General features: G+C 60.9%; 1 protein-coding gene across 14 annotated transcripts; it reads left to right on the top strand.

Moving 5' to 3' along the window:
* Positions 1–1,829: 1,829 nt before the first annotated feature.
* LOC138806067 (poly(U)-binding-splicing factor PUF60) lies at positions 1,830–13,098 on the top strand. Of its 14 annotated transcripts, none has more exons than XM_069991574.1 (12): positions 1,830–1,912; positions 5,626–5,712; positions 7,643–7,738; positions 7,846–7,935; positions 8,847–8,897; positions 10,841–11,002; positions 11,094–11,186; positions 11,337–11,550; positions 11,632–11,822; positions 11,944–12,079; positions 12,310–12,545; positions 12,654–13,098. In XM_069991574.1, exons 1-12 carry the CDS (start codon positions 1,889–1,891, stop codon positions 12,951–12,953), a joined length of 1,680 nt encoding a protein of 559 aa, XP_069847675.1. In that variant the 5' UTR covers positions 1,830–1,888; the 3' UTR covers positions 12,954–13,098. The 14 variants fall into 14 exon arrangements, with proteins under 14 accessions (XP_069847675.1, XP_069847673.1, XP_069847677.1 ...); XM_069991572.1 differs by having other exon boundaries at positions 5,626–5,787; XM_069991575.1 differs by having other exon boundaries at positions 1,855–1,912; positions 5,629–5,712.
* The last annotated feature ends 192 nt before the right edge of the window (positions 13,099–13,290 follow it).

Raw genomic sequence — 13,290 nt, 5'->3', positions numbered from 1 at the left:
TATGTCAGTTCTTGTTTTTTGGATGCAACACCTTGGATAGCTCTGAGGATGTCCTTTAGCTTTTTTTTTTCTTTCCTCAGCTTTCTTTATTGCTTTGGTTCTTTCTGTCTTTTGGCAGCCCTGGGGTTTTGAACTCAGGGCCTCACCCTTGCTAAACAAGAGCTCAATCACCTGAGCCATGCCCCCTTCTCTTTCTGCTTTCACTTTTTGCTCAGGCTAGTCTAGAGCCATGCTTTTCCTACCTACATGTCTCTTGGTGGGGTTGTGGGAACGCAGGCCCTTAGTTCTGAGTCTCATTCCCTCCTCCTTTTGTGCCTGGTGATCCAGTGCTGTCCAGTGCTGCTTGAGAGTTCATGGCTGGAACTTCCCACCTGCTAAGATTTAAGGCCAGGGTCTGGCTGGGCCATTCTAGGCTACCCCAGCGGCTGGTCTTACCTTCCAACTTGGGAAGTACAGAGAGACCTCCTCTTGGAGGAACCTGGGTGGCAGGTGTGAGGTCAGCCTCCGGGAGCGGGGGAGGGGAAGCAGTCTCACTCATGCTCCAACTTGTTTTGTTGCTTGTTTTGCCAGTCCTGGGGCCTGAATTCAGGGCCTGGGCACTGTCCCTCAGCTTCTTTTGCTCAAGGGTAGCACTCTACCACATGAGTTACGTGCCACTTCTGGCTTTTTCTGTGTATGTGGTACTGAGGAATCAACCCCAGGGCCTCATGCGCGCTAGGCAAGCACTCTTCCACTAAGCTACTTTCCCAGCCCTCATGTTCCAACATTTGAAACAGAGCCAGATCTCAGGGCTCCTCTTCCAGAACCCACTCCTGGGCGGTGCCTGCCTGCACCAGCAGTGGGGGAAGAGGCCTGCTTTTTCCAGCAGCACTATCACGTGAGCCGCTGCGACGGGACCTCCTCCATCCAGCGATGGGAGCAGCTCTGCTGTCTAACCCCTTCAGTTCTACAACATTCCACCTCTGCACTCACAGGCTTTGCCTTTGTGAATCTTTTCTGTCACTATAGAGGGGCTTACGGACAGAAATACTGTCATATATTGCTAGAGATGTCTGTATTCCACTCTAGTTACTCAAAGTTGAAGAGAGACTGCTGTCCAGGGTTGACACTAGCCTCAGGAAGCTGAGTTGTGGGAGTTTACGTAGTCCTTCTCTTCCAAACGGACACCTGGTTTGGGGTCTTGGCACTGGGCTGTGCGGTCTGGTAGCTCTTCCCACATCACAGATGAACACCTGGAGCTTGTGTGTGTGTGTGTGTGTGTGTGTGTGTGTGCATGACTATGAATGTGCACACGTGCCAGTGCTGGGGCTTGAACTCAGAGCCAGGGTGCCGTCCAAGGCTAGCGCTTTAGCACTTAAGTCACACGGACACTTCCAGCTTTTTGGGTAGTTAACTGGAGAAAAGACTTTCCTGCCTGGACGCCAGCCGCCGGGGTAGCGGGGATGCCAGGCATGAGCCTCGGGGCCTGGCAACACCCGGGGCCTTCGGAAAGAGCGCTTGGCCTAGGGGACCGGAGCTCTGGCCCTCCCGCAGGCGGCTCCGGGCTGTCCCGGGAGCGGCGCACCCGGTGAGCCGGCCCAGGGGCTCGGTGGCGCTGTAAGCCACTGGGCAGCGGACGCGAGGGACGCCGCGATGCGCCAGGACGGAGGGGACCTCCCGGGTCCGCCCCGGCGCGGCCTCCGGCGCGCGACACGCCCGGTCCCCCGCGCGGCCCCGCCCCGGGGGCGTTGACCACCTTTCCCCGCCCCGGAAGTGACTTCCTCTCTCCTTCCACGTCGCTCGAAAAAGACCTTTTATCGCGAGAATTCCGTCGCTGGCCCCCAGATCGCGCGAGACTGCGGAGGGAGCTGGAGTGTGTGGCGCGCGCGGCGGCCGCGACGGGCGCAAGATGGCGACGGCGACCATAGCTCTGGTAAGCGAGCCCCTCCGGCCGCGGGGCGGGCCCGGGCGGCCGGGGCGCGTCGTCCGCCGGTCCGGGCGCAGAGCCTCCCCCGGGGCCGCGGCGGCCTCCGCGCAGCGCGGGGCGCGCGGGGGGCGGGACGGCCGCTGCGGGCCCGCGGCCGAGCTTCCGGCCTGTGGACAGCAGCTTCCGGCGGCCGGGGGTGGGCCGGGCCGGGCTCGGCGGGCGGGGTGGGGCCGGGCTCCGCGGGGCTCGCCCGCCGCCGGGCCTCCCGGGGGGGCAGGGCCGGCGCCTCGCCCCCTCCGCCCGGCCGGGCCGGACCCGCGCTGTGGCTCCGCGCTCTCTGGACGCCGCCCTCCCGCTCTGCTCCGAGCTCCGGCGCGGCCTTGGCGTCCAGGGGAAGCAGCGTGGGCCTTGCGCTGGGAGTCGACGGGGCGGTGGGGCCCAGGGTCGCAGGGCTCCACGCCCACCTCGCGGGCCGGACGGGGACGGGGTGCCCGAACCCCCCCCCCCCACCGCAGGCCACCTCCCGGCGAGAAGGTCTAAGAACCGGGCGGGTACTTGGAGGCGGGACTGCCGGGTCAGAGTGCACAGAGGCTGTCACCGTTGGGCCCTGGGCTGGGAACCGTACCTTTCTCTAGTGGGACAGGATGAGGGAACACGAGGTGCAGGCTTGTGAGGGACAAGCTCGGGGTGTGGCCACGTGGCCCTCACAGCAGAGCCGAGTGGTCTACTGGAGGAGAAAGCCGCAGGGAAGGACCTGGCAGTCGGGGTTGAGGAGAGGAAGCTCAGGGTCAAGGTCGGGATGTGGTCAGGGAAGGCGTAGCAAAGCGATGGCTTCCGCAGAGCAGCCCTGCGCTCCCGGGACTGAGGCCGAGCCGGGCACCGCCGCACTATGCATGCTGACAGGTCACCACCAAGTCAGGGTCAGGATGGACACAGGTGTAAATCTGCCCCGAAGCAGTAGTTCCCAGGGAGGTGTTTGTTGTCTCCAAACCTTCTCCAGGTTAGTACCTGTTCTTTGCCTGTCCAGGCCCATGCTTATACAGCTTGAGAGGCTGGCCCCTCTTCCTCTCCCCTCCCCCCTTCCCTGTCCCTTTCTCTCCTACTCCCCCCCCCCTTTCCTCCTTTGTTTTAGGAGAACAGATCTGAGGATGAACCCAGGGCCTTTCCCATGCTGAGTCTACCCTACCACTGAGCTACACCCTAGCCCAGCTTTTGGGTAGAAAGATGTCTGGAAAAGTTCTCTAGTCCCCATTATCCTGATTGAGCATAATGAGAGCTTGTTCTCTGTGTGCTGGTGCTTCACCTCTTGGAGTGCCTGGACCCTGCCTGACAGAGATCTGTTGTGGATACAGGAAGACAGAGAAGGACTTCCTCTCCCTCAGACCTGTCCTGCCTGGTAGCTGCAGAAATAACAGCTCTTTTGCATCAAAAGTTCAGTCTTCACGGAAGTGGCGCTGTAGCTCAAGTGGTAGAGCACTCGCCTTGAGCTGAAGAGCTGAGGGACAGCGCCCAGGCCCAGAGTTCAAGCCCCACGACCGACAAAAAAAAAAAAAAGAATATTTTCAGGGTTGGAGGCATGGTAGAACACCAGCCAGATATCAAGTTTAAGATCTGGTCTCGGACACACACACACAAAAAAGAAAATCAAAAAGTTCAGTCTTCACTATTTGATTTATTCTTTTTTCTGACCACCCACTCTGTTCCCACCCAGAGTATTTTCCCTTGAGTTCCTTCTTTCCTTGCATGGATACAGCCACCACCTTTACCTCCTGAAGTTCCTGCTCATGTCTTCTCACAAAGGAGGCCTTCCCTGGGTGCCACAGCCTAGAATGCCCCAGTCAACTCTTCCCATGCCGCACTTAGTGCTTGCTGCCTACAGGGTTAGCTTAGGGGGTACCCGGTGGAGCGTTCGTTACCAGCACTTGACCATTGTATTTCGCAGTTCCTTGTTTTTGCAGCATGTGCAGAGTTCAGCAAAAATCCTGGCTATGGATTAAGCATGTAAAGGGGCCTTAACAGATGAGAAGCAATATTTTACAGCCATGCTGGTATTACTGATGGTAGTAGTAACAAGTACCTGTGGCTGTCTTTCTGTGTGGAGGACTTGGTGGGTGTGATTCAGTAAATCTTTATAAACTGTCCTAGAGGTAGACCATTCCCCTTTAGGACTGAGGAGCCTGGGGCCCAAAATTTCATTGTTTATCACAGGTCACTTAACTTTTCTTCCCAGTTGCAGTACTTTTTGTTGTGGGCTTCTGAAGGTAGCAGCTGGGATTGGCCACACCCCCGAGTCCCTCAGCAGCACTGCCCCTCAGGGGGTTCCCACACCTGGTGCTAGGGAGTCCTGTGACTGCACAGCTTACAATTCCACTGTCAGGGTGACAGCATGTGCTGTCTGGTAAAGTGGCAGCTTTCTCCAGGCTCTACAGTGGCTGGTTAGAGAGGAGTTCCAGGCTCCTGCCGAGAGTGGTGATGACGTTTCGTGTCCCAGAGTGGACCAATTTTTCCCAGAGCTCTCACCTCAGCCGCGTCGTCCCAGCTCTGTCCCGTCCTTGTGTTGGCTAGGACATGGCCGGGCAAAGCAGGAAACGGTCTGCACACTGCAGTCTCACCTGCTGCTGGTGAGTCCAGGGCAGGGCCTGGAGCGCGCTTTCATTGTGAGTGTCGGCAGTCTCTGCTCTGTGAGTGGGCTGTGTCACAGGGGCCCCCTTTCCTTTGACTCTGGGGTGCCGTTTCTAGCAGTGCTGCTGCTGCGTTGGCAGTGTTGCAGGCAAGGCTGGGTGCTAACAGAGCCATCCTCGGTCACCGAGGTCTTTTGGAGGTGTGCCCTGACCAGGCCCTCCTCTTTGTGCATGTATCCTCTCATGCCCTTAGCCCTCTGCGGGTCATATCCTTGAGCTAGGAGCAGGGTGAGTGCAGAGTAGGTTTGAGGGCCATGTCCCCCCACTCCCACCAGTGGTCCACCTCTACCTGGGTCTGTCCTGCCCTTGGCCATCCGCTCGCTACTCCCTGAGAGCTGTCTCTGCGCAGCAATTCTCCCTCTCTTCTCCGAGTGTTGGTCTTGGTGGGTGGTGGAGAGCCGAGCTATTACCCTCCTAAGAATCTGAACAGCGCCTGCTGGGGAGGGAGGCCTGGCCCGCGTGTGCAAGAGCTGAGGGGCAGACCACCCCTGCGCCTGGGGAGGCTGGAGGACGCAGCCAGCTGGTGTCCGTATCATCAGGCTCGGCCCAGAGGATTTCCTGCGTGTGGGGTTAGAGCACTGTTTGCTGTCTCGCACTCCACCATTTGAGATACAGTTCCACTTCGGGCTTTTCTTTGGTAGTTTTTAGTGGCAGTAAAGAGTTTCACAAGCTTTCCTGCCTGGGCTGGCTTTGAACTGTGATCCTCAGATCTCAGCCTCCTGAGTAGCTAGCATGAAAGGTGTGAGCCACTAGTGCCCAGCTTGCCCTTTCTTCTCTGTTTCGTTTTTTTGTTTTTTCCTGGAAATGCACTGCTAGTTTGCGCCTGCCCTAGAATCTGCTCTGTTTTCTGTCAGCTTCAGGTGGGCTTGAGAGACAGTACCGGGTGGGAGTGAAGGCTGGGAATACTCAGATGTGAGCTGGAGCTGGGCTGATCGGTGCCTCTGCCTGACCTTGACTCACCCATGGGAAGAGAAGAGGAGAGAGGGCCTGGACGAGGTTGTGTGAGTGTTGGTTACAATGTCTCCTTCCTGCCTGCAGCAGGTCAATGGCCAGCAAGGAGGGGGGTCGGAGCCAGCGGCAGCGGCGGCAGTGGTGGCAGCAGGAGACAAATGGAAACCTCCGCAGGTACTGACCTTGTGCACCCTCCTCCTCAGAACCACCTGTCTGCCTGCCTGCATTTGTGGCCTGGGCCCGGGGCAGGTGAGGAGTTCAGGGTGCTTCTGTGCCTTTGGGCAGAGACTGCCTACAAGACTGCCGGCCTTGCCTGCTCCAGCCCAGCCTTTCCCCTGTGAATGCATCTGCTCTGGGCCAGACCTGGCAGTGGGTTGGCCACTTGGGGGCACTGGAGACCTCAGCTGTGCTCCTTTTTAGCCAAATGAGCACTGCACAGAACCAAATGGGACCCATTGTGTTTAGAGGCAGAAGGGGCCATTTCTATTCTGTTTTAGTTCAGAGCAGAGACCGTGGGAGTCTAAACATAGGTGTGGTGGACTCAGCTCCCACCTTTTCTTCACGCCAGCCTCGGGGTGGGTGCCCACGGGTCAAGTCCTCCCCTGCCTGCCGCCTGTGGGAGTGGCTCCTCTGGGCCGGGGTGCTGGGCTGTTGTTGCTGGGCAGTCAGTTGTGTGGCGCTTCTGAGGCAGTGCACATCGCCACAGAGTCCCAGCAGGCCTCAAGGATGTGGCTAGGGCTTACCTCTTGGGGTAAGCCCTCCTCCTGGTCCCCAGACACCCTGGGGAGGGACAGGAACATGGCACGCAGCTTGTATCCTGGGAAGCTGTGGGGGCTGAAGCTCCTGGCCAGCCAGGGCCTGCCAGACAGCCATTGATGGGAAAAGGGCCTTTTGTTCTCCAAGACAAAGAAGAGATTGAAAAGTTTCTAGGGGCCAAGGGGGACAGGCATAGATTTCCATGGTGACAGCTTGCTCTGGCGGTCCGGCCCTTGGACCCTCTCCCACTGAGGAGGAGCGGGCTTGGGGCCAGCTGGGAGGGCCGAGGATGGCTGCGGATGGCTGTGCCCGCCTGGCCCGCAGGGCCCTGAGGGCACACGTGGGCCTCCGATTTGGGGGGGAGGACTTGTAAAGTTTTCATCTTTCGACCTGGGCTGGAAACTCAGCACTTGGGCAGACAGAAAGGGATTCTTGGGGTTTGAGTCAGCTGGGTTCTGCCTGCCTCTTGTTGTAGTTTGGTCTTTGTTCATTACTCTTGTGTTGGGACCTTCCTTTCTCCTCTGCCATCCCTCTCAAGAATACATCTGGAAGCCTCAGGCTGTAGTGGTCTTTTTGAGGTCACACACTGGCGCACTGGTGTGTCTTCTCCTCCTCCCCAACCCCATGCTCTGCTGGCTCTGACATGGGCTTCTCTACCCATTTACATGGCCTGTAAGCAGCTTGGAAATGGCTTTGGCAGGTCTACAGCTGCCGTGGTCAGCACCTTCTGTTCTCCTCGTGTCTGCTGTGCTGTCCCCTGAGGCTACTCTTCCCCTGGCTTCCCTCTGTCAGCTGAGCACAGCCCAAGCAGACACTCGGTGGGGGTGGGCTGAGCATCCCCACACAGGCCTTGCGGGGCCTGGGAGCACACCCAGGTTGTCTAGGTGTGCCTGGTGCCTGCCAGCCAGGGATGGGGCGGGCGGGCGGGCGGCTCCTTGCTCATCCTCGCCATGTGGGGCCCTCAGGGAAGCCACGTCTGTGCCTTAAAGCCATGAGGCCAGAGTGCTAGATGGCTTGGGACTGAGGACTTGTTCTTTCCTCTTCCTGCCCTGGAGGAAGAGGCTGGCTTTCCTAGAGCAGTAGGTGGAGACGGGGTCAGGCTGGCCATAGGGGGCCGGATCCCATCCCACCACTTCTGCCTCTCCTGGCTTCTGAGGAGACCATGTGGTCCAGGCTCTGCGAGCACCCTGGGCAGGCCCAGGGCTCCACGGCACCTGCCTCCGTCTGCCTCTCTCCCATGGGCCCAGCAGCATCCCGACAGGGGACAGTCCGTGCGTGGTCTGGGGAAAAGGGCCATGTGAGGGAGACCTTGAGTTTGCTGCTGAACACTCCTCTGCTTCCCATCCAGGGCACAGATTCCATCAAGATGGAGAATGGGCAGAGTACAGGCGCCAAGCTGGGGCTGCCTCCCCTGACGCCTGAGCAGCAGGAGGCCCTCCAGAAGGTGAGCGCGCCGCCGGGCGCCGTGGCACGCGGCTCGGCCTGGTCTGCGGGGCCGGCCTCTCCCTGCAGGCCAGACCTCCCAGCGCTTCTCACCACTGTGTCTCGCAGGCCAAGAAGTACGCCATGGAGCAGAGCATCAAGAGTGTGCTGGTGAAGCAGACCATCGCGCACCAGCAGCAGCAGCTCACCAACCTGCAGGTGAGTGCCGCCCCCCCACTCGGCTGCCACCGCCTCGGGCGGCTGTGCTGGAGCTGTCCACCCAGCCTGGGCCGGGAAGCCCTCACTGCCCCTCCCCACCGCCTCGCCATTTCCTCCTCTTCTCTTCTCCTCCTGTGCCTGCAGCTGGCAGCCCCCACAGGTGTTAGGACTCAGACTCGCAAGGCTCATTTTCGGGACCCTCAGGGTCCTCGCTGAGGCACAAGCAGCCCAGCCTCTCCTGTCTGTTGCTCGCTGTGGCCTTCTCCTCCCCCTCCTCCTGCTCCTCTGAAACGCTGCCCAGTCGTCCTTGCATTCTCCCCCCCGCGGCCTCTGGGGCTGCCCCACGTCCTTGCCCCCCGGGCTGTGCTAGACTTGGTGGCGGCACGGGGGCTGTGTTCCTTCCTGCCCCGAGGTCAGCCCCCACCCCTTCAGTAGTCCAGACCATCTGGGCTGGACCCAGGACCGAGGGCACGGTCTGGGAGTGCCTCCAGTGGTTCTGCTGGAGGCTGCAATCTCTGGGAAAAGGCCTGTAAAAGACCAACAGGTTCCTGGGCCTTGAGCCTTTTCTTTAGCGTCCCCCTCCCCCCCCCCCCCCAGGCCCAGCCCTGAGATATCAATACTGTCAGGAGATGTTCCTGGCTGTTCACTGCACTTGCTCGTCCATCCCTTCTCCCTCCCTTCTGCCCTCAACAGCCCTTCTGCAAAGGCTGCGGGCGGGGCACCGGGGGCTCTGAGGCCCCCCCTGGGCAGGTGCTGGCGGCCAGCCAGAGTGGCCGGCCGTGTGGGAAGACAGGCGGGCCTCCCTGGCAGGGCGGGGACTCCGGGCCTTGCCGCTGTCTGCGTGAGGTATTGACGAGAGCGGGAGACTGCTCGGCTCCAACAGACTGAACTCTGTCTTTACTGTCTTTCAGATGGCAGCAGTGACAATGGGCTTTGGAGATCCTCTCTCACCTTTGCAATCGGTCAATAGAAATGCTCACTTCTTCCGGGGCTCATGTCCTTAGTCAGGGCTAGAGGGGGGCAGTGCAGCCCACTGCTGGGGACCTTGCTCCCCTGGCCGGCCCTGCCCGCCAGCTCTGGACGAGCGCAGCAGAGCGCCAGGCATGGCGGGGCCATGGTGTGGGCACCCACCCCGGGACCGCCCCTGGGGAGGCCTCCATCTGCTCTGAGGGCCCGTCTTAAAACTAACCGGCCAGGTAACTGCGGAGGGCAGCCGCGGCAGCCAGCCAGGGAGGGTAGCTGCCAGTGCCGGGCTCTGTGCCCCGCTGCCACACGCAGGGGCACTCTGTGGGCCACCAGCTCTCCGTCTCCAGACTCTGGGCTCATGGGTTGGGGTCAGGCCTCTGAGGAGAGAGAGGTCCTAACTGGCCCCATCAGACCCTGGAGGGAGGGAGGAGGGATGGGGAGGGGGCAGGGGACCCAAGCAAGCGAGAGAGGGAAGGAAGGACACGCAGAGACTTGGGCCAGGGGCCTGGCTTTTGGCAAGGGGTAGAGGCTCTGTGGCGCTGGCCACCGCGAGCAGGGAAGCCTGGGAAAGGTGCCCTCCCTCGCCAGCGGCAGGCTGAGGCGGCCAGTCCCGTCCTAGGGAGACCCTGAGGGGAAGAAGTGGCTCTTTCTGCGGGGCCTTCGTGTGGTGGGGACGCCTCTGAGGAAACGGGGCTGCGGGAGGTGTGCCAGGAGAGCCGGGTGCCTGCCTCTCGCCCTGAAAGGAGCACATGGCCCTCTCTGGGGCCTTGACCTGTCGGGCAGCCGTGCTGTCCGTCTGGAGAGCCTGCCGGGCGGCGGCAGCCCGGTTCTGCCGTCAGGGTCCTTGGGCTGAGCCGGAACCTGAGGTCTCTTAGGAGCTGGCTTTGCGGAGGGGCCAGTCCCACTTCAGGGAGCTCCTAGTTTCAGGAAAGCCAGGCCCCAGCGTGGGGGGTCCTGGGGCAGGGCAGATGCCTCACTTGGCTCCACTCTGCTGAGGTTGCTATTGTCTGGAGAAGCAAGCTGGTCTCTGGCCACTGGGACCTTCCTTAGGGAGAGAGGAGTCCTTACTGGTGTGCAGGCAGGGCTCTGGCAGCCCCAGCCTGGCGCCTCTCCTGCGAGGCCTATCCGCGGGGATGACCTTTGTTACTTAGAGTGGCCAGCTCACAGCCAGGGTCCTGCGCCTGCTGGGCCTGTCAGCTCCCCTGCCCTCAGGAGCCCCAAAACGTCTCCGTTGGCTTCTCTGCCATCTCATGATCATGATGTTCCTGGGGGCCAGGCCAGTGGCTCTTGCCTGGGCCAGCTCTGAGGGCCATGGGCAGGGCTGCGGGCAGCTCTCTTTTGGGTAGAGAGTATTGGGATGAGGAGAGCGGGGCACTGATTCCCGCCTGAGTCAGCCCTGCCTGAGCAACTGCTCCTCGTTCTCCCCAGGAACCCACTGGGCTCCTGAACTCCTCCCCTGGGGTCTCTTCTGGGCAGTGGCTGCTGTCTTCTGCCTCCCTCTTTTCTGGCCATACCAATGGGTCCTTTTGGCCTGGACAGCACCTCCTTCCCTCTTCTGACATAATACTTGGCTGGGATGGTGGGAGGATCTCCCAGCCCAGCCCAGGGTACTCGGCCCCCAGACTGAAAGGGTGGACTGGGGGGTAGGGCTTCAGCCCTGCCTCCTGACCGCCCGTCAGCTTTGCTGGCACAGTGTGCCTGGGACCTAGGTGGACTGGGGTGTGTCTGTGTCCTGCTGTTCGGCTCGGCCTGCCTTCTTCAGGGCGGGGTCCTGTTGACCCCTGCGCCCTGCCTGCAGGGGCCGAACCTACACTCTGCTGCTGTGTGGGGAACCCTCCCCACAGCAGAGCTGGGTGGGTGGACGAGGAGGGGAAAGGGCTACTGAGCCTCCTGCCCTCCTGACAAGCCAGTGGCTCTCTCTCCTTCTGTCCTGCTGCAGATGGCAGCTCAGCGGCAGCGGGCACTGGCCATCATGTGCCGCGTCTACGTGGGCTCTATCTACTACGAGTTAGGAGAGGACACCATTCGCCAGGCCTTCGCCCCTTTTGGCCCCATCAAGAGCATTGACATGTCCTGGGACTCTGTCACCATGAAGCACAAGGTGAGCAGGCCAGGTCTGTGCTAGCTGCGCCAGGCCAGGCCAGGCCTCCTCCTTGGACTGTCTCGGCATGATCCTGCTTCCCTTCGTCTAGGGCTTTGCCTTCGTGGAGTATGAAGTCCCAGAGGCGGCTCAGCTGGCTTTGGAGCAGATGAACTCAGTGATGTTGGGTGGCAGAAACATCAAGGTGAGGGCGTGGGAGTCCGGTTTGGGGCTGAGTTGAGGACGTGGAGCGCTCTGTCGAGTTGCCCGCCACGCCGGCGCACAGAGCGGCTCCACAGACGCCTGCAGTGACCGCCTGGGCTGAGAGTTTGTTTCATCCCGGCGTCTTCACCAGGTGGGCAGGCCCAGCAACATAGGACAGGCCCAGCCCATCATAGACCAGCTGGCTGAGGAGGCGCGGGCCTTCAACCGCATCTACGTGGCCTCCGTGCACCAGGACCTCTCGGACGACGATATCAAAAGTGTATTTGAGGCTTTTGGAAAGATCAAGTCTTGCACGTTGGCCCGAGACCCCACGACTGGCAAGCATAAGGGCTATGGCTTCATTGGTGAGTTGGGGGCTCCCAAGGGGGGGAGAGGACGGCCTGGTGCTAGGGCTGGCCCTCCTCACTGCTGCTCCCACCCTGCAGAGTATGAGAAGGCCCAGTCGTCCCAGGATGCTGTATCCTCCATGAACCTCTTTGATCTGGGTGGCCAGTACTTGCGGGTGGGCAAGGCCGTCACCCCCCCCATGCCCCTGCTAACACCTGCCACACCTGGAGGCCTCCCGCCTGCTGCTGCTGTGGCCGCAGCTGCAGCCACAGCCAAGATTACAGCTCAGGTGAGGGCTGTTTGACAGTGGGTGGACCAACCTGCTGCTCTTTTGGGGACTGGCTCTTCATGTGGTCTTGGGTGGAGGTGGCCAGTCTGGGAACTGAGCGTGGGGGTCTTTTGGGTTGCAGGAAGCAGTGGCTGGAGCAGCGGTGCTGGGTACCTTGGCCACGCCTGGACTGGTGTCTCCAGCGCTGACCCTGGCCCAGCCTCTGGGGGCTTTGCCCCAAGCTGTCATGGCTGCCCAGGCTCCTGGAGTCATCACGGGTGAGTGAGTGGACTGGCACCTCTGTTTCTTCACCCTTGCCTCCAGGCTCCGCCTCCAGCCGTTCTCCACTTCCGGCCTCACGCTCACTCGGGTGTGACCCTTTGCGCTTGGGGCAGGCCAGCCATGGCTGACCAAAGATCTGTTGCTTTCCAAGAAGAGCTTTTTGGGGGAGGGAGGGGGGCGGGGCGGGGGAGTCAGAGAATGACTGTGGGACCTGGTTTTGCTGCAGGTGTGACCCCAGCCCGTCCTCCCATTCCGGTTACCATCCCTTCTGTGGGAGTGGTGAACCCCATCCTGGCCAGCCCCCCAACGCTGGGTCTCCTGGAGCCCAAGAAGGAGAAGGAAGAGGAGGAGTTGTTCCCAGAGTCGGAACGGCCAGAGATGTTGAGTGAGCAGGAGCACATGAGCATCTCGGGCAGCAGTGCCCGCCACATGGTCATGCAGAAGTTACTCCGGAAGCAGGAGGTAGGTGGCCAGGCCTGTTTCCAGTGCTGAGTGGGAGCTTGGGGTGGGGCGGGGGGGGGGGGGGGGGGGCGGGTATGCCATAGTGCTCAGCTGGCCTCTCCCCCACAGTCTACAGTCATGGTTCTCCGTAACATGGTGGACCCCAAGGACATTGACGACGACCTGGAAGGGGAGGTGACGGAGGAGTGTGGCAAGTTTGGTGCTGTGAACCGCGTCATCATCTACCAGGAGAAGCAGGGCGAGGAGGAGGACGCCGAGATCATCGTCAAGATCTTTGTGGAGTTTTCCATGGCCTCAGAGACTCACAAGGCCATCCAGGCCCTCAACGGCCGCTGGTTTGCCGGCCGAAAGGTGGTGGCCGAAGTGTATGACCAAGAGCGTTTTGACAACAGCGACCTCTCTGCGTGACCTTGGCCCGTGTCCTGGACTTGCACTTGCCCCTCTTTTCCCCTGGGTTTTATAGTGATAACAGTGGCTTCCCCGGGGCCAGGCGCTCTGCCCACCCAGCCTGTAATGTGCATAAAGGTGCAGCTGCTGCTGGTCCTGAACTTCACAGTTGGTCCCTTACCCAGATTCTGCGCGTGCCTGCCTGTGTGTCTGTCTGTCTGTCTCTCCGCCCATCAGTTCTGGAGGAGGCTGGGGAGGGGTGGGGCCGCGGGGGCTCGGCGCCCAGGGTCACACGGGAGTTGTGGGAGGAGGTCTGGCTCTGAGGTGTCCGCACGCACTACGCGGGAGGCCACGTGCG

Source organism: Dipodomys merriami, unplaced genomic scaffold, assembly GCF_024711535.1.
Source record: "Dipodomys merriami isolate MVZ:Mamm:240054 unplaced genomic scaffold, mDipMer1.0.p SCAF_4, whole genome shotgun sequence".
NCBI classification, from domain to species: domain Eukaryota; kingdom Metazoa; phylum Chordata; class Mammalia; order Rodentia; family Heteromyidae; genus Dipodomys; species Dipodomys merriami.
Note: the sequence above shows the minus strand (reverse complement) of the source record. Positions and strands in the feature narration are given on the sequence as shown.